Here is a 27236-nt window from a genome sequence, read left to right on the forward strand (position 1 = left end):
TCCAGGGGGTTGCAGAGTCAGACATGACTGAGCAACTAACACTTTCACTTTCATACCCCATTTCTAGCCTCATCAGTAGCATAGGCGAGGTTCAGTTTCTCCTCACCAAGTTGGTTCAGTTGAGCTTTTAGGTTTTAGCTATGCTAATGGATCTCTAACAATATCCTATTACGGTTGTACTTTGTATTTCCTCAGTGATTAGTGATGTTTGTATGTTTCACAGGCTATTTGCCACCTATGTAACGTCTTTGTTGGAGTGTCTGTTGAAAAGGGATCTTTTGCTCATCTTTAAAAATTGGGTTGTTTGGTTTCTTACTGGGTTTTGAGAGTTCTTTGTATATTCTAGACACAAGTCTTTTATCAGGTGTATGCTTTGCATATAATATTTTCTCCCAGTCTGTGGCTTATCTTTTTGTTCTACTAACAGTGTCTTTTGAGGAGCAGACATTTTAAATTTTCATAAAGTTCAGTTTTCCATTTTTAATTTGTTGGTTTTGCTTCTAGTGTCACATCTAAAAAATGTTTTTCTAATTCAAGGTTACAAAGATTTTCTCCTAGAAGTTTTATAATTCTAAGTCTATGATTTATTTTTTCTGTTTTGTTGCTATTCAGTAACTGAGTCATGTCCAACTCTTTGTGACCCCATGGACTGCAACATGCCAGGCTTCCCTGTCCTTCACCATCTCCCAGAGCTTGCTCAAACTCATGGCTTTTGAGTTGGTGATGCCATCCAACCATCTTATCCTCTATCAGCACCTTCTCCTCCTGCCTTCAATCTTTCCCGGCATCAGAGTCTTTGCTAATGAGTCGGCTCTTCTCATCAGCTGACCAAAGTATTGGAGCTTCAGCTTCAGCATCAGTCCTTCCAATGAATATTCAGGGTTGAGTCCTTTTAGGATTGACTGGTTTGATCTCCTTGCAGTCCAAGGGACTCTCAAGTCTTCTCCAACGCCATAGTTTGAAAGCATCGGTTCTTTGGCACTCAGCCTTCTTTATGGTGCAACTCTACATTCATACATGACTACTGGAAAAATCATAGCTTTGACTATATAGCTTTCACTATTTTGTGTTAATTTTTGTATATAGTATGAGAGAGGGTTTATTCCATATGTAAGACATGGTTTGAAGTTGTTTTTTTAAACTCATGCATATCCATTTGTTCCAGCCCCATTTGTTGAACAGACCATTTTTTCACTGCATCTTTGTTAAAATATGTGTCCACACAGGTATTTTTCAGAATGGTAATTCTGATGGAAGAGTAGAAGTAGGCATTGTTGTTGTTTAGTCGCTAAGTCATGCCTGACTCTTTTGCAACTCTAGTTCTTCAAACGGCAAAACAAATTTTACTCAAACATTTAAAAGTGTTATCAGGCAAGGTGCCAGGCACTGGCTACAGAAGAAAATGAATGAAGTGGAAGTTAAAGACTAAAGTGTTAATTAGAGTTTAAGATCCATGGGATTCTATACATGTACATAGTTGAAACACTTAATCAACCTTTGTGTTCAGAGAAGCCTTCCAGAAGGAGCGGAGGTCCGAGCTGAGGGTTCATTCTAAGTAAGAGTGGTGAGTGAGCAAAGGTGAGGAGGCAGGAGGCGGAGGAGACTGAGCAAAAGTATGGGGGCATGGGGCAGCTCTGTGTGTGTGCCTGTGTGTGTACCTGTGTGTGCCTGTGTGTGCATGTGTGTGCACCTGTGTTTGTGTGTGTGTACCAGATGGTGCTGTGAGAGTTAGGTGGTTCAATATTTCTAAAAGGTAGAGATGGATGAACAGAGAAGCGAAGTATAAGACTGGAGAGCTAGAGCCTGCTCTTGTCTGCCATATCAAGTAAGTCATTTGTTTGGAAATTGGAAGCTAAAAGCTGGGGTTTGCACCTTAAAAGGATCACTGACAGCTGTGTGTGGGAGTGATTGAGGAGTGCTGGGTGGTGGTTAAGGCTCTGGAGGCACAACATTGTAAAACAACTATACTTCAATAAAAAAAATAAAATTAAAACATTAAAAATAAAAAGTGAGAGTTAAAAGGTTGCAGTGATATCGTTGAAATGAAAGAACTGAACTAGAACAGCAGAGCTGAGACCAGAGAGAAAAGCAGTGATTCGAGAGATATTGAGGAGGGATATTCAAAAGCAACCGGGAGTTGAGGGATTGGGGTGAAGGCATGATGCCTGGGTAGCTGGTGCAACCGTTAACTGAGCTCAGGAGTGTAGCAGTGAGAATACAAGAGGGAGGAGGGGCTTTTAGTGTGGGTCTTACCAAGTCTGAGATGTCAGACATCTGGGATTGCTGGGCAAGTGGACATAAGTCAAGCATCCCTGTGGAGGAGCCTGTAAGTGGAATCATTTAGGAAGCCCATGGGAGTGAGGCAAGAAGAGCGCTCTGTAGATCCCTGGGGTTCCCTGGTATTTTAAGGGCAGGCAAGAGATGTGTACCTTGAGAGAATGGGCAGGGAAGTGGGAGGAAATTTCGACCCAGGGACCTTATGTTCTGGAAGCCATGGAAGCTGAAGGGCTCAGCCAAAAAAGAACCCTCAGGACCCTCAGATGCAGAGAATCCTGGAGGCAGCCTGATGATGCAGTCTGGCAGCTCATGGACTGTACTGTCTGATGTAAGGAGCTGGGTGAGGAGGAGGAAATGGCAAAGCACTGGAGTATTCTTGCCTGGAGATTCCCATGCACAGAGGAGCCTAGTGGTCTACAGTCCATAGGGTTGCAGAGTCAGACACGACTGAAGTGGCTTAGCACGCATGCACGCACAATCTTGGGCAAGTTGCTCAACATCCCCTTTCTCAGTAGGACAGTAAGTCGTAGAGTTGTTTGAGAATTAAGTGAGGTGATACACACGATGCTCTTTGAACTGCACGTGGCAGATACAGTCATGCCACTCAGGACTGAATTAGACCAGGAATCAACTGTGCCCACCAGTTTTGCAGAAATGGCTCTTGAGGGTTATTTACTTTGTGGGTACAGTTTGAATGGGGTGGTGGGGACAGAAGGGAGAGTATGAGGGGTCAAGAAAAATGTGGAATGAGTAGCAAACTTTGAGTAATCACTGGAGAAGCCTGGCTGAAGTTGAAGGTGGAGTGAAAGGAGGGCGGGGTGACCTGCTAGGTCCATGTAGTCAGGGGGGTCTGGATGGGAAAGGAGGGCTCTGGCCATGTCTTATTTAATTAATTGATCATTAAACATATTTATTTACTTGGTCGCACCGGGTCTTAGTTGTGGCACAAAGGATCTTTAGTTGTGGCATGTGGGATCTAGTTTCCTGACATGGATTGAATCCAGGCCCCCTTCCTTGGGAGCACAGAGTCTTAACCACCAGACCACCAGGAAAGTCCCCTAGCCATGTTTTAGTGGAGAGGAATGATGGGATCTGGGAAAGACACTGAAAGATAAAGAAGAGCAGGGAAGCGTGGTGAGACAGAGAGGTGGGCGGGTGGGGGGTCTCCTAGCACAAGACTCCCCACATCTGAGTCCGAGGGAAAGAGGTGGGGGCACAAGATTGAGGGGTTCACTGAGAGAGGCCTCGGCTTAGCGAGCCAGTGGGGTGAACGTGAGGAGCTGAGAATAGGCAGCGGCTCTACCTGAAGGCCCATGTTCTGGCCTGAATTGTATACCCCCCTCGAATTCTTATATTAACACCCCAGTACTCAGTACTTCAGCGTGTGACTATATTTGGACGTAGGGTCCTTAAAGAGGTGTTAGTTTCTTAGTCTTGTCCAACTCTTTGTGACCCCATGGACTGTAGCCCGAGAGGCTCCTCTGTCCAAGGGATTATCCAGGCAAGAATATTAGAGTGGATTGCCATTCCCTTCTCCAGGGAATCTTCAAAAGTGAGGTCCTATGGGTGGGGCCCAAGCCGACATGACTGATGCCCTTTTAAGTAGAGATTAAGACACAGACCCCAGACTCGTGCAGTGAAAAGACCAAGTGACTATGTAAGGAGAAGACGACCGACCGTCTGCAAGCCAAGGAGAGGGGCCTCAAAATGAAACCAAACCTGCTGACACCTTGATCTTGAACTTCTAGCTTCCAGAACTGGGGGAAAAATCAAGTTCTATTGTTTCTGCCCCGTCTGTGGTGCCATCCGAGAAACAGATAGCCTGTAGTGTGAGAGGACAAGGGCGATGGTGCCGTGTTGTCCCCCCAGTGAGGGGCAGGGTGTGAGTTTGTGGTGGGAGCAGCCTGCACAGTGGTGCCATTGCCACCAGCCAGAGGGATAAGTGAGACCAACGAGGGTGAAACAAAGGGTGCTGGGAAGACACAAGGAGTGAGATGTACCCGATGAGTGATGGTGGAGGTGGGCCGGGGCCCCTGGGGACAAGCAGCCCGACGCTTGGCTCTGGAGCAAAGTCAGCTGGTTCCCTGGAGGCTCACAAGTCCTCCTCTTCCTGCTAGTACGCAGTTCTAACAGATATAGGTGTGTTATAGATATTGCCTATAAAGACTCTAGTAAAATCTCTTTATTCCCACCTCAAAGAGGTAAGAGTATCAAAGCTTTTTGAATTCTTCACCAGACGATCTGGAAGAACCAAGGGATTAAGGAGTCTGATTTTTCAATCTGAGGGGTCATTTGTGGGCTGCTGAGAAGTTGTGGAGGGAGGACAAGCCCCGTTCTGATGGACACAGGTGAGCAGAGAGCAGGAGAGCCCTAGTCCCAGGGAGGAGGGCTCTGTATGGGTCCTCCATCCTGGAAGCCCGGGTATAGGAGCTGTGTCCAGTCCATACCTCGTCTAATGCCTACTACTCCCAGCCCAATGTCTGCTCCTGGCTGTAGGGCATGAAAAAACAGTGGCCTTGCATTATTTATTCACTCAGTACCATTCATTAAGGACTCCATGCATGTGTGAGTCTGGAATTGCACAGTTGCAGAGATGAATCAAGCATGGCCTTCACCCTCAGGGAGCCAACCGTCTATAGGAGAAAAGATGGACAAATAGGCATGATACATAATAGAAAGTCAGAAGTGGTTACTCTGTGAGGAAAGGTACAGAGAAGTTTCTGTGGGAGTTCTAAGAAGAGGGGATTGATGTGGGATGAGGAATCTGGGGAGTTTCAAAAGAAGAAAGGATAGCTCTGGGCTTTTCTGTTTTTAGTTCTGGGCTTTTAAGGTACAAGCTTGATGAGGAAGCTCACAGATAGAAATGGAAAGATAAATACCCCTCCAAGGTAGTGTGTGGAAATCCAAGGAGAGCAGCAGGCTGGGGAGTCAGGAGAGACTCATTTTTCTCTTAAAAAATTAATTTATTATTTGTTTCTTTTTAAAAAATACTTTTATTTATTCATTTATTTTTGGCTGTGCTGAGTCTTCTTGCTGTGAGGGCTTTTCTCTAGTTGCAGTGCACGGGATTCTCACCGCCGTGGCTTCTCTTGTTGCAAAGCACCAGCTCTAGAGCACAGACTCAGTAGTTGTGGTGCACAGGCTTAGTTGCTCCTCGGCAACTAAGGATCCTTCTGGACCAGGAATCGAACCCATGTCTCCTGCACTGGCAGGCAGATTCTTTACTACCAAGCCACCAGGGGAGCCCTGTTATTTATTTCTTGGCTGCACTGCATGGCATGTGGGCCTTTGGTTCCATAACCAGGGATCAGACCCGTGCCCACTGTATTGGAAGTGAGGAGTCTTAACCCCTGGACCACCTGGGAAGTCCCCAGGGGAGACTTCTTGAAAGAGGTGGTCTGAGGTGGGTCTAGTAGGGAGAGGGGGAATAAGGGACAGGGCCCGTGTCAGCAGAGGCTTGGAGGAAGGACCATAACAGGCCAGCCCAGGTCCTAGCACAGAGGCACTGTCACTGTGGGAGTGGGAGGGGTGCTGCAGGTAGAAAGGTGTGGAGGATTCGATGCCATCCTAGACACTGTATTGGGACCAACCCTTCAGACAATGGGGAGGTTTAAGGGCTTTGAGAGGGTCAGGGATCATGTGCCCTCCCCTCGTGGGAGGCCACACCCACTGGGCTGAGTAGGAAAGCGCTGCAGGGGGCAGCCCTGGCCTGCCAGCCCGCTGGGGGAGGCATCCTCTCCAGAGTGGATGTAGGCATGGGCCCGGAACATGGCAGGGCACTTGGGTGCAGGTGGCAGGGCCAGGAGGCCGCCCTTTCCTTAGAACTCAGAGATGCTAGCAGAGGGTAAAGCTCTCGGTTGTGGGGAGAAAGGCCAGTGGAAATGTGACGGGTCTTGGCTCCCTGGGCCGGAAGGAGTCATGCTGAGTCCATGTGGGTTTGAAGAGTCATTACACAGTCCCCATGGCTGGAAAAGGCTTCCCTGGTGGCTCAGTGGTAAGGAGTCTGCCTGCCAATGCAGGAAACATGGGTTCAATCCCTGGGTCAGGAAGATCCCTTGGAAATAAAAATGGCAACCTATTCCAGTATACTTGCCTGGGAAATCCCATGGACAGACGAGCCTGGCGGGCTACAGTCCAGAGTCAGACATGACTTGGTGACTAAACAACAGCAACACGGCTGGAAAGGGGGCCTGACCCCTGATTGTGTCTCCCCAATCAGCTTGGCCTTTGCTGCAGAGCCAGACCCTCCCTCCACCCCTAATCTTACTGTAGCTGCAGAGCAGTGCCCAGGGATGGAGGATGTACCAGATGATGGGGATCCTCCTTGGGTGGCGGCTGGGGACTCAGCCTCCTGGCCCAGCTGCAGGCCAGGCCTGGGGATGAAGGTCAGGAGCAGCGGCTACCAGTTCAGTCCCGGACCAGCTGTTCTCCTTCACCCCCAGGCCCCTCAGGCGACAGGTGGACAGCAAGTGTGCCGCTCGGTAATGCCTGCTGCAGACGTGTTCCTCTGCTGTCCCAAGAAGGCCTGAGCATGTACTCGTCTTGCTGCCCACAGCCTGGGAGTCTGGTTCTTGTCATCCTAATTCTTCTACTCCCAGTAATACTTGACGCCAGCCAACCACCCATTTGAGGTGGTTCCCAGTCAGAAATTAATCATTGTCTAAAACCTAAAACCTAATGAACACTGGTGCCCAGGAAGGCATGGGAGTTGGGAAGAGAGAGCTGGGTTGTGGATCTTAGTGAGCTGGTGAGAACCTGCCAGGTGCCTCTGAGGACGGGTCCTGAGTGCCTCCTGCCAAGGGGCTCTCGTGTGCCCCTCAGTGTCCAGTTTCCATATGCCCTCTTCCCCTCCCCGGCCGAGACCCTTCTGTCTCAAAGTGTCCTGTGACCCTGTGTGAGTTCACTGTGTGGTGTCACATGGCTGGCTGGTGTCCTGCACATCAGGGTTTATATTAACACACTGTCTATGTCAGGTTGGGATGCCATAATAAAACACTATAGACTGGGTGGCTTCAACAACAGGCATTTATTTCTCAAGTTCGCAAGTCTGAGGTCAAGATTCCAGCAGGGTCAGTTCCTCATGACAGCCTGCTTCCTGGCTTTGGGGTGGGAGAAGGAGCCTTCTCTAAGGGTATTAATCATGTCAGATCAGACCCCAACCCTATAACCTCTTTTAAGTTTAATTACCTTTTAAAGATCGTATCTCTAAATGCAATCACATTGAGGATTCAGGCTTTAAGAAATGAACTGGGGCGGTGGGGGGACCATATTTCAGTCCATAGCACACATGTTTTTAAAAAAAGAAAAGATGGGAAAAAGAAAAGTGGGTGGGAAATAAATACCACCCACTCTCTGGTGTTTTCTTATAGCCGTGTGAGCTAAGACACACCTGCCTAGACCACTGCTTCTCAGCAGCAAATCCCCGGGAAGACAAGTTTCGTTAGAAGGAACGTGCCCTATGGTTAAGGGGCACAGGGTCCATATGAGACCCACCTGGGATCCCCTCCCTCCTCTGTACTCACCAGCCCTGTGAATGAGGGAAGGTTGCTTGCCTTCTGTGATCTGTTTTGGGATTTTTTTCATCTCCAAATGAGAACAACATCGAAAACACACTCTCATGGAATTCTCAGAGACAGTAAGTGAGACTGTGTCCACTAGGACTTACCCTAAAGTGGTCACCGGATAAATGTGTCCCTGTTAGCTTTGGATTCATGCCATGGACCCATACCTCTTTCCCAGGAAACGGCATTGCCAGTTCCTGAGATTTTTTTAGGTGTTTCTTTTCTATGCACTAGGTCTGGGCTAATGGTTTCTATGACATTTTTAACAGTGAAACCTTTTTTTCCCCACATCACGTCTTTTGTGGAACTCCAATATCTAAAACTGGCAGATGTGGAGGTTGTATTAATTGCAGCTGATGTGAGGCGAGAGACCTCCATGAACCCCTTCTTGAAGGAACCCAGGGGCCCTCCAAAGAACACCATCGAGAACTACTGCTCTGGGCTGCCCTACTTCCCTTCTACTCCCAGAGTCTTCTTCCTGGGACAGCTCAATGTAATTGTCCAGGTTTCTTCTTCATAAATAATAATCTCATTCTGATCTTGCTCCCCTAAGGTAACCTGGCTAGGAACTTTAGCTGTCCCTGGGCTCATCAATCGTACATGTAAGGTCCGTTGGCCACTCTCTCAGGTGTGCATGGACTTTGCCACTTGACTCACAGAAGTTCATTGCCGAGTTCTAGGAAGTCACCTCTGTCGCCCCATGTATTACCAACCACTGTAAACGAAGTCTAATTTGTATTGCTCAATAAGGCTGTGCCTATAAATAAACCCACAAATCTGGAAAAAAATTGCTTTGTCATATTCTGTGTCCTGGTTTTGGTTTGGAAAATGGGTCACAAGAGGGAAACAGGGGAGTTTTATACAGAAAAGACAGCACAAAACCTGGGTCTCTGCTCACACCAGCCACAGGGATTCCGGGGGCCTCACTTCAGCGAAATCTATTTGGCTTGATTCTCTGTGTTGCTCTTCTGAGGCTTCAACCTCGGTGAGATAAGCTCTATCTTTCTCTTTTTATTCTTGTAACAGCTTCATATTGAGATATAATTCATATAGCACACAACTCACCCATTTAAAGTATACAATTCAGTGGCTTTTAGTATATTCACAGGGTTGTGCAGCCATCTCCGTGATCAATGTTAGGACATTTTTGTCACATGCCCCCCCTGCCCCAGAAAAAAAACACAGTATGCATTAGCAGTCACTCTCCTTCCCCCTAGCCTCCCCACCACCACTGCCACAACTGGGCCACAACTAGTCTACGTTCTGTCTCGGTGGGTTCACCCGTCCTGGACATTTCATATAAAGGGTGTCTTTTAACATGTGGTCTTTTGCGTCTGGTCTCTTTCACTGAGCATGTTTCCAGGGTTCATCCATGGTGTGGCATACATCACACTTTATCCTTTTTTATTTTCTGTCATGATACTCCATTGTAACGATATACTGCTTTTCTGTTCGTCTACTCATCAGCTGATGGATGAGTGTCCCCACTTCTTGACTATTATGAATAATGCTGCTTGGAACATTTGCATACAAGTTTCTTTATATTTAGACAGAGTAACTACTTTTATGATTTATTTTAACTTTAAAAAATTGACGTACAGTTGATTTATAATACCGTGTTAGTTTCAGGTGTTACAGCACAGCAGTTCAGTTACATATATACACATATAGTCATTTTCAGATTCCTTTCCCTCAGTACTACACACTACTGAGTTTAGCTCCCTGCGCTACACAGTAGGTCCTTGTTGGTTACCTATTTTATATAGGGTATATATGTTAATCCCAATGCCTGAATTTATCCCTCCACCCACCCTTCTGTGTACAAGTTTTGATGTAGAGATTTTCAATTGTGGAACTTCCTCTACTGAGACAGTGAATGATATCAATGGCTAGATTTATTGTTTTTCATGCACCAAATTCTGCGCTGAGCACTTCACACATATTATCCTTGTCATCGTCATTGTAGCCCAAAGAATAGGCTCTCTCCCCATTTTACAAGTGAGGAAACAGGCCCCATAGCTAACACAGGGCAGGGCTGGGATTTGAACTCAGGTTGACACATATTCTTAATACACATATACTGACTACTGCTTCCAGAAGTTGGGCAGCTGTTGGTACCACGCCACTCCAATCATTCACCTTGATTAAGTCGCGAGGATTAAATTTCAGTGGTGTGCCACTTATATACATTGTCTTACCGAATTCTCACACCAACCCTGTGGGGTTTTCTTATTGATACTATCCCTGCCCAGTGAGGAAAGAAGTTCATAGAAACTACTTCCTGGGTGACATGTCTCATCTGTGTCTGAGCATGGAGAGCCAGAGGTCAGCAGGACCTCCAGCTGCTCTTTGATACCACAGCTCTCCCTCTCAAACCTGGCCTCCTTCAACCCTGTATGACCTCGAGGACAGTTTCTCGTATGCGCAGAAGTACTATTTTCAAAGCAGAGCCACCATCTGCCTTCTTTTGCAGCGGTGTGCCCGTGTGTGCATGTAAGCCTGTATCCAAGGGTATCGCTACTCCCGAACCTAGGGGCCTCGTACAGGTAGGACCCCTGGTGGCCTAACGTGATATTGCAGGGTTCTTGAAGTGGTTAGTCCCTTTAGAGTTCATGCTACACCAGACTTCAAGCCTAGACCCTTAGCAGGTAGAGGACTTGCTTTTGGACAGTTTTGAGGATGGCAGGGTGGAGGTGGAAGGTGGCAGTGGGGGGGAGACTGGAGCAGAGGAGGGTAACGGTAGAGGGTACCAACTGTGTCCATGTGGTTGCCTGCCCACAGCCGCTATCTTGGATGACCCCATGGAGTGCAGCAGAGGGGAGCGGCTGTCCATCACCCTGGCCAAGAACCGCATCAACCGCGCTCCCGAGAGGCTGGGCAAGGCCAAGGTCGAAGTGGACATCTTTGAGCTTCTCAGAGACAGCGAGTACGAGACGGCAGAAACCAGTACGTAGAGCGGGCAGGGCTGCCCTCGGCTTCCCCCGCTGGCAGAGGAGGGGCTGGTGGTGTGAGCCGCGCCCGTCGGCAGACCTACGATGCAGGGACTCCCGAGAGAGGAAGAGAGCCGTGTGCCCGGAGGCCCTGAGGGCTTAGTCTGAACAAGATCCCAGGCTTTGTTGTAAATCATACGTAGGGTAGCGTTGAGAGAGGAAATGTATTAATTCCTTCATTTTACCCACTCATTCATTCCTTCATGTATCGATTCATTCATCTTCTGGACATTGTGTGTGCATATCCCTAAATGAAACCTTGTGCAGTGCTAAGAAAGGAGAGAGCTGGCCAGCCCCAGGGAAGCAGAGTGTGACACATGTTTCCTTCCTGTCTTGATTTCTTGTGCCAAAGGCAGTGTTGTAGAAGAAGCTGAGACTTGGGCTGGAGTTCGGCCACTCGCTCTTGAGGATAACCTTGGACAAGTCAGTGATTCTTTTAAACCTCAGTTTCTTCATCTGTAAGATGGGAATGCTAGGCTCTCCTTTGCAAGTCATTGTGAGATTTAAATGACTTGCAAAATAGGAAAGGTCTCTGTGAGTTGCAGTGCTTTAAAGACGTACGTAGTAGATCACTCCAGTCACACTAATGGAGCCCCTCCTATGTGCTGGGCACTGCTTTTAATTCTTCCAGCAACCAGAAAGTTAAGTGTTGTTATTCCAACTTTACCAAGAAACTGAGGCTCAAAGACTTTGGATAACTCGCTCAGCGCCAGAGGTAGTCAGATGCAAGTCCTAGACCCTGAACTCGCGTCATAGCCTTGCCAGCCCAGGGTCTTGCCTGTCCCACCTCCCCTGCACTTCTCTGGCGTGTTGCTGGTATTATCTAGACAGCTTAACAAGATGAGCTTCCAGGTTAGTGGGGTGATGGCTTGTAGCTTAGCTGTAGATGAACTGCTCCAGTATAGAGGGAAGGAGGGGAGCCCCTCAGCCCAGAGAAATGATAGCCTTTGTTCCTTAAGCCTCTGGAAGTCCCATCTCTTCCTTTCCCGTCCATATCAACCTTTAGTGACAGTCAATGGCAAAACCAAACCAAACCAAAGAACAACTTGCTTACGTGGGTATGTCAGACATGTGGTCTTTGGCATGTGGGCCCAGTGATGCTCTAATCTGGACTATTAATATTGCAGAAGAAACGTATTTACATTAGCTTAGGTACAATCAAGAGGATACTGTATGGATCCAAAGAGGTCAGGGAGGGAGGGAGGCAGTGGCTCTCTGTGTCGCAGCTTCTGGAATGCTCCTGCTGTATCAGATCCATGCTCTGCTCCTTCTGGCACTTTCGTTTCCCTGGCTCATTCATCATGTGCCATGATGATGCCAGTTTACAGTTTGTTTACCCATTTGGGAAACTTTTACTGAACATTAGCTCCATTTCGGGCCTAACTCGGGATATCCTGTGTTGGGGGCAATGCAGGAAACAAGGTAGAGAGGGTCCCTGCCCTCAGGTGCTTACAGTCTGTCTTCAGTGTGCAGCTCCCCCCCCACCCCCCGTGCCTCTTGGTTTGGAGTTCCAAGGCAGAAGATCTCATTGGTCCAGTTTCTCTTGGCTGGTCTCACAAGCCACGGACATTGCCCAGCTGACCTGAGATCTACTTTTGGGGAGAGAGTCCACTCTAAAAACTGAGGGTGGATTCCTATCATATGAAGCAGTTGTTGAGGCCAGTGAGATCTGTGGACACAGATTCCTCCAGAAGGAAGCTTAGGGGAACAGGTACTTGGAACTGTCATTCATTTATTCACTCAGTCAGTCAATACCTATTTAGAGGGTGCCTGCTGTACTCTGTCCTAGACATTGGGGGTAAGGCACAGATGGAAATTCCAGTTATCACAGAGGTTAAACTCTAGTACAGTGAAAGGAAGATTCAGGTTTCTCAGGATCTTCCAAAGGAAAGTGGAAATACCAGCAATGACTTCCTGTGAACCTCCTGGTCCTGTCTATACTTTGGTGTGTTTTTTTTTTGTCCAGGAGGGCAGGTCTCAGACAAGAATCCAGATTTCTAGATAGTTCTCATAGTCTGTTCTTTGGGAAAAAAAACAGCTCCCTCTTCTTCTTTGGTTCTTCAGACTTTCCCCTGCAGAACAGAAAGCATCCCCTGCAGAACAGAAAGCGCGGATTGCCCTCTGAGGATGGGGGTCATTAGCAGATGTAAATTTCTTCTCCCAATGATCCGGGCTTAGCAGAGTCAATACATCTAAAATATTAAACCAGAGGAATCAGGGGAATAAAGGAAACATATCTTTAATCCGTGATACAGAGCTTTGGAGCATCTTTCTAATGCCCTTCTTTTAGGCACTAAGTATTTTACTAACAAGTGGCCCTTGGTTCAGCTTTGGTATCTCACTGTGTTTGAGGCGTGATTAGCATTTGTTAGAAAAGAGGGCTTTTGGATCTTTCTACCCCAAAGGCTTTTCATCTAAAGCCAAAACTGCTCCCCCACAATGGATTTTAAATACCACCCAGATAGTTCATAGAAAGCTTCCAGCCCCACTTTCCCCTCCCTCAGTAAGGGGAAGAGAGGATGGTGGATTAGCACTTTTAGCTGAAGCATGGTGGGGCGGGACCGCTGGTCAGTGGTGGGGCTGGGGAAGGAGTTTGGAAGGAGGCCGCATCCCAGGATGAACAGCTCTGCTATCCCTACTTGGAGAGACTGTGGGACAGCGTAGGATGATCAGACTGACCTGGCTGTGTTACCTATGAGCTGTGTGACTGTGGACAGGCTGTTTAACCATTTTGTGCCTCGGTGATAACACCTCCTAGGGTCATTAGGAGCACAACAGGGGACAGTGCAGGTGAGTTCATTAGCACCTACACATACCAAGGAGTTAGGAAGTGGCAGCTGTGGATTTTGTTGTTGGGTTATTCTCTCCACGGGCTTCTCTGGTGGCTCAGACGGTAAAGAATCTGCCCACAATGCGTGAGACCCGGGTTTGATCTCTTGGTTGGGAAGATCCCCTGGAGAAGGAAATGGCTACCCACTCCAGTATTCTTGCCTGGAGAATTCCATGGACAGAGGGGCCTGGCAAGCTACACAGTCCAGGAGAGTCACCAAACTGAACACAGCTGAGCAACTAACACTTTCACTATTCTCTCCACACATCCCTTATGCCCCCGCCCCCTTGGATTTGGCTTCCTCTACCTCTTACCATCACCCCTCTCTCTCCTCTGTCTCAGAGTTCAGCCATCCCTCCCAGGCAGCCCAGTCTACCTCCCAGCCTCCTTTCACATGGCCTGCCTTAACGTCAGGTGCCTCCTGGGGCCTCGATCATAATTGAATATTCCACTCTCTTTCCCTTTTTCTGGGTTGATGCATCCGACAGTTCTGAGCCTTTGGAAGTCACGATATGCTGCCCAGAGCCAGCTACTGCTCAGTCTCCTGGTGGTGGTGTCTCCCCTGGGCTAGGGGCTGATTTGCATTGTTAATTTAAATCTATTTGAGTGGCTCTGAGGCCCTGACCAACCCCCACCCCCCCCCTCACCCAACCTCACATCTGTCACCCTATGCCTGGGGACGCCACTTTAGGGAGATGAAAGAGATTCTAGTGATGACATTCTTGGTTGTAGAAAGCAGAGGCTCTGGGTTAAGTGAAGATGGTAGCAATCCTACAGGGTACCCTTGTGCCTGCTTTTGGCAATAGGCAAGTTTCAAAAACTGCACAAATAATGAGTCACACTTAGGGCAGGTATGTCATCAAGAGAAGCAATGGCAATTTCAGCATCAAAGATGATGAAGTGTAAAACTGAAGATGCTGGGGTGTGGAGTTCAGCCTTCTCATTTGATGGTTGAAAGGGAGACTGGGAGGTGGAAAGTATCACATGGGGTGTTAATCAATAACAACCTGGGTTCCCTGGAGAAGGGAATGGATGCTAACTGCAGTATTCTTGCCTGGAGAATGCCATGGACAGAAGAGCCTGGTGGGCTACAGTCCATGGGATCGCAGAGTCGGACACAACCGAGTGGCTAACACTTTCACTCACTCGGACACTGGAAAGATACAAGTAGCAAACCACCTCGCTTCTATCTGGCTCACATAGATTTTCATGCAGTGAGTTTATCTAAAGTGAAGGTCACCTATAAAGCTCCCTCAGACCCACATCTGATCCCCTCCACTTCTCTGCCTGGCCACCATCATCGCCTCGGGCTTCTTGATGTTTGATTTCCCGGCTCCCTCTGCGCGGCCCACAGATCTGAAATAAGAGGGCTGGACAAGACCTATCAGGTCACCTCCTGGCCCACCTGTCCCTTCCCTGCTTCCTCCCGTATCTTATCTTCATCTCGGCCTTTCTTGTGCAGGCAGCTCCCACAGGCCTCGCCCTGCTCTGTTCCTATAGACCCCTGAGTCTCCTGTGGCGAACATATTAGAGCTTAACTAAGCGCCACCCCCTTATCACCCAGACACCCGGAGGCACCGTGCCTACCACTGTCAGAGCCAGTTTGAGGTTTAATTTACTGCAGAGCTGAAAGCAAGAGGCTTCCTGTCAGCCCCTCACCTCTGCCTGGGTTTGTCCCTGTGAGGCCAAGCATGCTATCAGCTGTCCACACCGTTTCCCCTGGAAACCCAGAGGTGCCTGGTTCTCAGGCCCCCCGAGGCCCCAGTGATGGGCAGAGAGCGTGAGGTTCCGGCTGCCTGGCTGCCCCTCCTGCACAGGCTTCTGAGCTTCTCAAAGGCTCCACGTGCATGACCTCCAGCAATCCAGAGCTGTTTCTAGTAAGTAAGGGCTGATGCCGAGCAGGGCCCTGTGGGGCTCCTGGGCATGGAAGCCTTTCTGCCCCTCATTTCTCATAGGCAAGACTCCAGCCTCCATGACCTCTGAGTTCCAAAGGGCACAACAGTTGCTCTTCAGGAGAGGAGCAGGCAGGAAACCACCTGTTGTTGTTCAGTCACTACGTCGTGTCTGACTCTCTGCGACTCCACTGGAAAAGACCCTGATGCTGGGAGAGATTGAAGGCAGCAGGAGAGGGGACGATAGAGGATGAGATGGTTGGATGGCCTCACTGAGTCAATGGACATGAGTTTGAGCAAACTCTGGGAGATGGTGAAGGACAGGGAAGCCGGGTGTGCGGCAGTCCATGGGGTTGCAGAGAGTCAGGCACGACCTAATGACTGAGCTGAACTGACCTGAACTCGACTGCAGCACTCCAGGCTCTTCTATCTCCCAGAGTTTGCAAAGATTCATGTCCCTCAAGTGATGCTCTCCAACCAGCTCATCCTCTGCCACGCCCTTCTCCTTTTGCTCTCAATCTTTCCCAGCATCAAGGTCTTTTCCAATGAGTAGACTGGACCTCCTAAGACCCTGCACATACCCTAATCTTGTCAGCAATCCCACTCTTTTGAAACTTTGAAGAAGAAAGAAGAATGCAAGACTGTTACTGCCTTGATCCTTATTGCATACTCCTGCCTGACTGGATAACCTCTCCCTGTTACCCAGAGAGGGGGCCATAGTTATTGAGGCATTAGCCTCTGGTGCTCCCTCTTTGCGTGGCAAAGAAATAAAGGCACTCTTTCCTTCTCCTCTATAACTCTGCCCCGGTGTTTCTGTTTGGCGTTGGTGCACAGAGAGCCAATATTTTGGCAACAGGGCTAACTAGAAAGACTCCAAGTCAGCATAAGGGAGAAGGTGAGAAGCCAGAAGAGAAGGCATCCAAATAGCGATGTGTCATTCGACAAGTATTCCCTGCTCCCCTTTCCTCAGCTGCCCACATCACATATACATAATAGGGACTCAGAGACACATTGAATTACAGTGCTGAGAAATCAGGAGGAAAGGGGGACAGCGGAGGAGGTTATGGTTGCATGGCATCACCGACTCGATGGACATGAGTTTGAGCAAGCTCCAGGAGTTGGTGATGGACAGGGAAGCCTGGCATGCTGCAGTCCATGGAGTCGCAAAAAGTCAGACACGACTGAGTGACTGAACTGAAGAAATCACCTGGCTCCACTGCCTCCTTTTACAGAAGGGGAAAACTGGTCTTTCCCAGAGGACAGCTGAGACCACACATCTGAAAAGTGACATAAATCTCAGTAGCTCTGCTGTGGGCTTGCCAGGGAGTGGCTCAGAGAAGAGCAGAGGGAGTTCAGAAATAGGTCACAGATGGGGCTGGGTGGTCAGGTAAGGCCTCTGGGCCAGGCTTTGGAATGATTGACAGGTGAGGCAAAGGGAAGAGGGCATCCACACAGAAGGCTTAATAGTATGCTTGAGGCAGGAAAAAAAAATGGGGTACTTTGGGGCACAATGATAGCTGGGCCTGACTAAAACAGAGTGTTTGTGGGGGCTGTGGCAATGGGGACTGGAAAGCAGTGTAGAACAGTGATCAAGATCCTAATCTTGGGTTTACCACCATCACAGAATTATCATCTGAGCCTTGGACTCCCCATTTGTAAAATGGGAATACTATGAGTTCTCACTTCACAAGGTTGCTGCAAGGACTGAGATGATGCACTTAGAACACTTAGAGCAGTGCCAGGAGTCAGGTGAACTCTTGATAAATTTCACCTATTAGTAGTATTATCAGTAATAGAACTAGTAATGTAACCCCTCCTTCATGGGATGATTGTAAGGCTTTGGGGTCCCTGGTGCTTGCATGTGTGAAGTCCCTATAAATGGTGTTGCTGCTTCTGTGGTGATCTAGGGCTGAGGCTTTGAATGATACATCACTGGTGACAGGAGCCAAAGGCAGGTGTTTCTTTTCCTTCCAGTTTTATTGAGATATAACTGACATACTGCACTGTATAAGTTCAAGGTATACAACATAATGGTGAGAAACGCTGGGCTGGAAGAAGCACAAGCTGGAATCAAGATTGCTGGGAGAAATGTCAATAACCTCAGATATGCAGATGACACCACCCTTATGGCAGAAAGTGAAGAGGAACTCAAAAGCCTCTTGATGAAAGTGAAAGAGGAGAGTGAAAAAGTTGGCTTAAAGCTCAGCATTCAGAAAACGAAGATCATGGCATCTGGTCCCATCACTTCATGGGAAATAGATGGGGAAACAGTGGAAACAGTGTCAGACTTTATGTTTTTGGGCTCCAAAATCACTGCAGGTGGTGATTGCAGCCATGAAATTAAAAGACGTTTACTCCTTGGAAGAAAAGTTATGGCCAACCTAGATAGCATATTTAAAAGCAGAGACATTACTTTGCCAGCAAAGGTCTGTCTAGTCAAGGCTATGGTTTTTCCAGTGGTCATATATGGATGTGGGAGGTGGGCTGTGAAGAAAGGTGAGCGCCGAAGAATTGATGCTTTGGAACTGTGGTGCTGGAGAAGACTCTTGAGAGTCCCTTGGACTGCAAGGAGGTCAAACCAGTCCATTCTAAAGGAGATCAGTCCTGGGTGTTCTTTGGAAGGAATGATGCTGAAACTGAAACTCCAGTACTCTGGCCACCTCATGTGAAGAGTTGACTCATTGGAAAAGACTCTGATGCTGGGAGGGATTGAGGGCGGGAGGAGAAGGGGACGACAGAGGATGAGATGGCTGGATGGCATCACTGACTTGACAGACATGACTTTGGGTGAACTCTTGGAGTTGGTGATGGACAGGGAGGCCTGGGGTGCTGCGATTCATGGGGTCGCAAAGAGTTGGACACGACTGAGTGACTAAACTGGACTGAACATATCATGAAATGGTTATCACAGTAAAGTTAGTGAATATCCATCATCTCACATAGATACAAAATTGAAGAAATAGAAAAAATTTGTCCTTGTGATGAGAACTCTTAGGATTTACTTTCTGGACTTTCATATAGAACATATAGCAGTGTTAATTATACTAATCATGTCCTTTGCCTGCCTAGCTTTTTATAACTAGAAGTTTGTACCTTTTGACAGTCTTCATCTAATTGCCCCTCCGAGCACTCCCTACCTCTAGTGAGCACAAATCTAATTTCTTTCCTATGAGCTGGTTTGTTTGTGTTTGAAAGATAATTGACCTGCAACACTGTTGTTTGCTGCTGTGTATCACAGTGATTTGATATTTCTATGTATTACAAAATGATCGCCATGATAAGTCTAGTTACCATCTGTCACCGTACAAAGATGTTACATTATTATTGACTATATTCCCCATGTTGTTCATTTCATCCCTGTGACAGCCAGTGGCAGTTTTGAGATCTCAGATACTCTGGGTCACTCTGACCAGGGAGGTATCCATCCTGGGGCACGAAGGTGCAGAGACCTGGCACTCCACCCTCTCATTTCCCCTCTCGGCTTGGAAGTCAGCAAGGCCATCCTTTTAGGTCCTGGTCCATTCACAGGGCTGAGAGTGGACCGTGCTCTGGAGGCTCTGGCACAAGGAGGAGACAGACGGTCCTTGGTGCTGATGGTGGTGGTTGTTTGTCTCGCTTGGACGGTCGGAGTTCTGCTTTGGGCTCAGTGCACAACATGACCAGGCACACAGAGATGCCTTGCCCTACCGCTCCACTCGGGCTTCAGCGCCCTAAAGTGTTTTTATGTGAGCTCTCCCAGCCTCTGCTCCACGTTGCTCTCAGCTCCCCATGGCCCTGATAATTTATCACAGGAGCTCCGAGAGCACCGTACTGTAAGTGACAAGGCCCCAGTTCTCTCGTCCCCACCCAGGAGGTTACCCCTTCCCTGGAGGGCTTGAAGTTAGTGAGCCTGTGAGTAACTACTCTGGACCATATGCATCACAGCCAGACCCTTCCCCTCCCTGTGAAGACTCAGAGACGGTTAAGTTCCCATCAGCTCCTCTGGTCCAGCCCAGGTGTCGAGGAGGCTTCGCATCCGAGCCTGAGCTGGTGTCTGCAGGGGAGGAAGTTTCCCCCTTCACAGCACCTCATCGTGGTGTTTTATTCCTGCAGCTGCTCTGGCAGTTGCCTTCCAACTCCTCTGCTGGCTGGGAAACTTGGTTGCCATGGCAACATCACTCACATCTCCAGTGCTCCCTGGGAGGCAGAAGGAGAGTGCCCCTCCCTCCCTTCCATCCCTCAGACTGCTCAGAGATCCTCACGGGATGACCGGGGCCTGCAGCATTGGGGTTCAGGAAGTTTTAGAGCCGAGGTCATCTATAACTAATTTTCATTTCTACCAAGCAGGCATCCTTCATAGGGAATGAAAGAACCGTTCCCAGGTCCCAGGAACTCCCCAGGCTCCAGCTGCTGGGAAGATGATAATTCACTTTCATTGCACTCATTTTGGATCATTTTGATTCAGTGGAGCAAGCATCTATTGAGTAATTCCTTTTTGCCAGGACTGAATAGCTGTGACCCCTACCTTCAAGGAGTTTCAGATGCGGTGGGAAATGGGAGATGGACACTCACAAAGGCACAGGTCCCCAGACCCTCGAGACCAGATGTGTTTAGATTTCAGAATCTTTCAGGTTCTATAAAGGTCATGTCCTGCTTATACTATACATTAAATAGCATTTCAGATGGGGCTTGGGGCTGAACCCCACTCTCAAAATCAAATGCATACTTACATTCAGATAGTCACATATTATAAATATCTTCTTCACATCTATCTATATAGATCAGATTTTGCTGCTAAATGAGTTTGATGATACCATCCACTGTAAGAGCTTTTGGGATTTTGAAACTGAGAATAAAGGATGTGACTTTCTCTAATAAATTTTTTTAGGAGAAGCTTCTTCGTATTGGGGTTTACCTGGTGGCTCAGACAGTAAAAGCATTTGCCTGCAATGCAGGAGACCCGGGTTTGATCCCTGGGTCAGGAAGATCCCCTGGAGAAGGAAATGGCAACCCACGCCAGTACTCTGGCCTGGGAAATTCCATGGATGGAGGAGCCTGGTGGGCTACAGTCCATGGGGTCACAAAGAGTCAGATAAGACTGAGCGGCTTCATTTTCACTTTTCTCTGTATTGAGACGTGGCGAAAAAACCTAGCTTGGGGCAGAAGCAGGCCAGGAATTTAGAGAACAGGGAAATTGATCTTTCCAGCATAGAGCTGACTCAGAACCACAGTGGGATGTGAATATCGAGAGGGAGTGGTGCTTTCTTGCCTATGGGCAAGAGCTGAGCTGGGCACTGGAGGATCAGTAGGAGTTTTCCATACAGAAGGGCAAGAGAAGACATAGACCATGGTAGTTTACAGGTGCTAAAGTACTCCTTCTCAGAAAAGTGTTTTTAAACAAATAGAATTGCATAGATAGGATAAGGAGGGGAAACAATTATATGGAAATGAGACAGGAAAGGGGCAGGGCACCTTTAAAAGAATGATGTAGCTCGAGGACACTACATAAACTGATTAGAATGAACTAGATTTAAGATAGCAGAGGAGCAGCCTTCCACTTGACCTTGAGCCTCAGTATATGCTTATTGTAACATTCAGAAGCTAATTTACACATCCCAGGCACCATGGTGGCTCCAAGGACAACTACAAAAGGTCAAAAAGTGGGCAGTGGTCCAATTTCCGAAAATCCCCACCCCTTCCCTAATCCCATCCCTTCCCCCAAATCGGTCTTCCTCAGTGGCTATGCAGGAGATGTAGAAGGTGTAAGTTCCATCCCTGGGTCAGGAAGAAACCCTGGAAAAGGAAATGGCAACCCACTCCAGTATGTTTGTCAGGAAAATCCCACGGACAAAGGAGCCTGGTGGCTACAGTCAATAGGGCTGCAGAGTCGGATGCGACTGACCACCCTTGCATCCCCCAAATAGCTGGAATGCTCCTCCCACTCATTAGCCTATGAAATTACCCACCCCGATAAAAACTGACCACCCCTTACCCTGGAGCCTCTCTTGCCTTCTGAGATGGCCCCCACTCTGCCCGTTTCCTCTGTGAGTAAAACTTTCAGTTTACTGTGGTTCGCTCTTGGATTCTCTCCTGTGCGAAGCCAGGAACCCACACTTGGCAGCTGTCCCAGGGTCTCTGACATGACCTGGAATGTGACGCATGCTTTTGAGCTCCACTCTCTTTCCTGTGACAGACATGCAATTAAAATATTTTGATAGTGATATATAAATATACATATTTCTTTATTAATGTACTGAATAGCCAGACCTAGGATCAGGCCTAACTACTAATGTAATTTCGAAGTAATTATGAATATGAATGGTATTTCAAGATCTCTGCAATACTATAATATGATCTGAAAACACTTGTGATGTCTATCAATGACAGAGTCACAGTTACTGTTAATATACTGTGGTTTATGGCCTCTATTCCAAATTGAAGGGGATGCTAAATTTCAGTTAGGGGTTAGAGAAAATAATGCCATTTTTCTTCCACCAAATGTTCACAGACCACTGACTTCTGCCCATAGATCTCAGGCAGCAGGGTTAAGACTGCTGGTCTAGTTAGAGAGAACAGCTTGGAACAGGCTCAGGTAAGAAACTGCAGAGTGTGAGCCAGGTAAGCTTGTGTGAAATGAGAGGAGACGTGATGGGAGAAAGGGCTAGAAGGGTCATATCTTGAGGAGATCAGACCTGTCTGGCTTTTACTTGTTCATTGGAAGACGTGTTTTGATAATGAAATTTTATTTTTTATAACGATGAGTTATGAAAGGAATACATGCCCATTTATATTAGAAAGTAGAGAGAAGGAAAAAAGAGCATCATGTAGTGTCCCCTGGTCAAGGCAATCTCTACTGCGGTCTCGGTTAATCACTCATGGCCGAGGGAGGTGGTGTGGTACAGTGGTTAGGGAACCGACCCTGGAGTCAGGGGTTGGGGGTTTGAATCCTGACTCTGCCCTTGAACTTTTCTGTTTTCTTATCTATAAAATGAAGGTGAGATGATAGTATCTCTCTCATCAAGTTGTTTCCAGAATTAAGTAAGTCAATTCATATAAAGTGCTTAGAATGGGCCATAATTAGCACTTAATAAATATGGGCTTTAATAACCTCTTCTTCCAATCACTCCACGGTGCCTGCCTATTTTCTGTATTTGCTTACTTGTAACCTTCATATAGATACACATATAATTTTATATCCTGCTTCTTTCTCTTAATATTATTACATAAATATTTTTAATACTATTATAAACTGTTCATAAGCATTGTAAATGCCTAAGTAATATTCCACTTGGGTATATGACCCACGCTTTAGATAACTATTTCCTTATGATGGGACATTTCGTTTATTTCCCATTTTCTGTGGTAAGAGTTGAGTGGGCTTCAGTGTGGTTCAGTGGCTGTTTATTGAGCACATAACTCCTGAGTCCCGCCCTGCTCTGTGTGGAGGGCGCAGAGATGAATAAGGCAAGCTTTCTGGTCTGCAGGAGCACACAGACACACGTTTAGGGTTATGATTGGCCTCAGTGTGGAGAACGGATTGGATATGAAGAATCCAGAGAAAGCCTGCAGGAGGCAGATAGTAAAGGGGCTGATGGAACTGATAGTGGCAGTGAGAAGGAGAGGATGGTGGGGGGTGAGCAGGCCAAATGGTCAGAGCCTGGCTGCTGGCTGGTGTAGCCCTGAGTAGATTCAGTGGGAGAAGGCAAGGAAGAGTCAAAGAGACCACAGTGTGAACTTCAGGAGCTAAGGTGGGGGAGGTAAGGGGATGGTAAAATGAAGTGGTTGGGAGTTTGGGCTTTGATGCCCAAAGTGAAAGTGTTACTCACTCAATCATGTCCAACTCTTTGCGACCCCACAGACTATATAACCTGCCAGGCTCCTCTGTCCATGGAATTCTCCGGGTAAGAATGCTGGAGTGGGTTGCCATTTTCTTCTCCAGGGGAATCGTCTCAACCCAGGGATCGAACTTGGGCCTCCCGCATTGCAAGAAAATTCTTTACCATCTGAGTCACCCGGGAAACCCACATGGAGCTTTAAATTTGAGAGTGACACTATCATATATGACCTGTGTGAGCTTGATCAAGCTACTTAAATTTTCTAAGCCTCAGTTTCTCCATCTGTAAAGTGGGGATACTAATGAATCTTCCTGGAAGCGTGGTGATCAAGTCAGACTATATATGAAAAGTATATAACAGATATGATGTATTGGGAATAATCGTAAGAGTCCTGTGGCATATCAGTTCCACGCTAAGTGTGTGTGTGCGCGCTCAGTCATGTCCAACGGCAGTCCACCAGACTCCTCTGTCCATGGGATTTTCCCAGCAAGAATACCATTCTAAATACTTCGTATGTATTAAGTCACCTCAATGCTCACAACATCCCTACAGGAGAGGTGCTCTTAGCATCTCAGTTCTATAGATGAGAAAGAAGGCTCAGGGAGCTTGGTCAAGGTCTTGCTCAAGGTGTCACAGCTAGTCAGCAGTGATCCAGCCAAGACCCATACTCAGATAGGCTTGCATCAGAGCCCGTGCTCTTAAGGCCTGTGCTTTCTCTCTCTCTGCCTCACTGTCCATGCTTACTGCAGGACAGGAGAGGGAAGTCCCTGTGGCAACACCCAGCAGGTGGTTGGAACTTGTTTTAAACCCAGGACATCTTTCAGAGTGTAGGATCGCCTGGGCAGAGATGAGTGGAGGCCACAGGTAAGGATGAGAATGCCCAGGGAGAGTGAGGCATGGACAAAATCTAAATTTAGTGGGTAGCAGAGGGAAGAGGCATTGGCCAAGGAAGTGAGAAAGACCTTTCAGAAAAGCAGAAGAGAATCAGGACCAGAAGGTATCATGAAATTCAAACGAACAAATGTAATCGTTAGCTGCGAAAGAGAGATAAGAACTGCTAAGAGGTCCTTGGTGACCGTGGGGAAGCAGGTACAGCAGAATGACAAGGGGTGGGGACAGAGATGGACGAAGTGGCTGCAAGGAGGAGGGCAGACACGGAAGGTGGCTGCGAGCAGGCGGGACAATCACAGCAGACTTGAATTCCGACACTGACTCTGGCCTTTATCAGGTGTGTGACTTTATGGGTGTCGCTTAACATCCCTCAGATGCGGTTTCCTTATTGTTAAAGTCAGGAACTGAGCTTCAGCCCTGGGGCTGCTGGAATTTGATGGAATTTGATGGCCTGTGAACTCGGAGCCCCTCAATGGCAGTAAGAGTTGAACTAGCTGAGATCACGTGCTCTAACTTCCGTGGAAGTAGCTTGAACTCTGATGAGCATTCTTCAAAGGTAAATCTTGCCCTGACCTTCCCTGGTGGTCCGGTGGCTGAGACTCCATGCTCCTAATGCCGGGGGCCTGGGTTCCATCCCCCGTCAGGGAATCAGGAACACCACGTATCACAACTAAAGATGCTGCATGCTGCAATGAAGACCGAAGATCCCACGTGCTGCAACTAAGACCTAGTGCACTTGAATAAAATGAAATAAATACTTAAAGAAACAATGGTAAAGCGTGCCCACAGCTACTCCGTCTCTGGGGATGGTTCTGACAGTATACTGATGAGCCTCCCTCAGGCACCCACCGCCCACAGTCTATCCATCAGCTGAGATCTGTGATGTTGTACTGATTGAACCCCTGCCTGTGCCTCGGGCTGAGAGAAGACCCCCACGGATCTATTGTTTGTGTGATAAACCACGGCACCAGGATTTGAACCCTAGTGCTCTACCCACCGCCCATGCCCCATGAGAGCCAGGACTTGGCTGTGTGGGCCAGTGGTTAGGACTCTGCTTTAGGAGAGAGAGCATCCAGGTTGCAGGTGTGGCTTCGCAGTTGACTCCACGAGGCTCCTGGGCCGATTCCTTAACCTCAGTGTGCTGCGACGCTTTTTACATTTTTGTTTATTTATTTTTGGCTGCACTGAGTTTTCATCGCTGTGCATAGGTTCTCTCTAGTCATGGCGAGCGAGGGCTAATCTCCAGGTGTGGCGTGCGAGCTGATTCTGGTGGCTTCTCTTGAGGCACGGCTCAGTTGGTGTGGCTCATGGGCCTAGTTGCCCCAGGGAATCTGGGATCTTCCTGGACCAGGGATCGAACCCTTGTCCCCGCACTGGCAGGTGGGTTCTTCTTCACTGGACCACCAGGGATGTCCCTGCCCTGACTCTCGATGTTGCGTAGGAGGAAAATGTGTCCAGTTAGGCTCTGAGTTTTGTCGGGCAGGACGTCTTACAGAACAGCTGGGAATCACGGGGCATAATCTGAGGGCCGGCTCTTTGGTTCTCATATCACTGTGTGTGTCTTGAGAATTGTCCTACGTTCTCTGTCCATCTGTTTCCTCCTTTTCCCCTCACTTCCTTTCTCAGTCTATAGCATTTTAAAATCGTACATTCTCTCCTCTTCTGACCACGTGCCTCATCCACCCAGTCATTCATTCAACAAACTTGAACTGGGCCCCTAGAAAAAGCATCATGCTGGAGACAGAGAATCGTCAAATGGGGACTGAGTGATAAATACGGTTCAGGTCTGCCTTAAATGGGTTTGAAATCTAGTGAGAAGAGTAACATATTTAAATAGCAAACTGAAATTGACGCATTTACAAGTGTCTTAGAACCAGGGGACAATCCATGGGCCTCAGAGCCCAAGCGAGGTTGATTTCCACTTAAGAGGTAGGAAGGGGTAAGGAGAAGGTGGCATTTGAGATGCTCCTTGACATGTGAGTGAGTGAGCATCCAGGGTAGAGGAGTGAAGGGTGTCTCCCCCGGGAGAGGTACAAGGTCATAGAGCATAATGGTTGGTCAGGAAAGCACCTGTTGGGTTCAGGGAAGGAGGGGGGCGGTTGGGTCAGGCTCCAGGCCAGGCGAAAGGCAAGTGGCATTGAAAGATGGGGCTCCTCTCTGCCACCCTCTCTTTTTCTTCTGCTCTCTCTCCTGCTCCCCTTAACTTTCACGGAGCCGCTTTCTCCTCTCTGCCTGCAGCATCCTCACTGTCTTTCATCTCTCTGCTTGTCTGCCTTTCCTTCTCTCTAGACTCGCTCTTTCAGGGAGGTGGGGAGTAATAGATTGTACACTGGCTGGCTGTTCTGTGAACTGAGCCCTCGGCCCCTGCAGCAGCCGTGTCCGGGCTCCCAGCACCCATTCTGCAGGCCAGGCCAGGGGAGGGCGGGGGAGCGGTGTGCAGGTCTCCACCATGCGCTTCCGTCCTTCGGTGACAGCCCAGACAATTTATACATCCTGTTGGCGGAGGCCATATGTTGAAATAACCTAGGACATTTCCTCATTTAATACCATCCATAAACTCTAATAAAAATGTCCTGGAGCCCAGTGGTCCAGGGGAGGAGAGGCGCTGGTTTTGGAAGGATGGGAGAGGGGACCAGGATGCGGGAGGTGGGAGGTGAGGGGCAATCAGGGGAAGATCAGAGGACTCGAGGCTGAAGCCCACGCCCCGCCTGATGAGTGCCTTTCCTTTCCTGCTCCCCACGCTCTGTCCTGCTGCTGGCTGCAGTGTGTCAGATTCTCCCCAAGGGCGTGGTTGCTGTCCTGGGACCATCCTCCAGCCCAGCTTCCAGCTCCATCATCAGCAACATCTGTGGGGAGAAGGAGGTGAGTGCTGGGCCGGGGTGGGGACACTCTCTGTGGGCTGGCAGCCTGTGCCTCGAGCCCAGAGAGATCCTGGACTCTTAAGGGTGGGAGGTGTCACTAATAACAACCACACAAAGAAA

The 27236-nt window shown here is 48.2% G+C and overlaps 1 protein-coding gene across 1 annotated transcript in view; it reads left to right on the forward strand.

Annotated features, from left to right (window-relative positions):
* GRIK4 (glutamate ionotropic receptor kainate type subunit 4) overlaps positions 1-27236 on the forward strand; it is a 344872-nt gene that overhangs the window by 139139 nt on the left and 178497 nt on the right. Inside the window, exons 2-3 of the mRNA XM_068988252.1 lie at positions 10620-10784; positions 27020-27117. Coding sequence (XP_068844353.1) covers positions 10620-10784; positions 27020-27117 — 263 coding nt within the window. The remainder of the gene's footprint in view (positions 1-10619; positions 10785-27019; positions 27118-27236) is intronic.

This window comes from Capricornis sumatraensis, chromosome 16 (assembly GCF_032405125.1).
Source record: "Capricornis sumatraensis isolate serow.1 chromosome 16, serow.2, whole genome shotgun sequence".
NCBI lineage: Eukaryota > Metazoa > Chordata > Mammalia > Artiodactyla > Bovidae > Capricornis > Capricornis sumatraensis.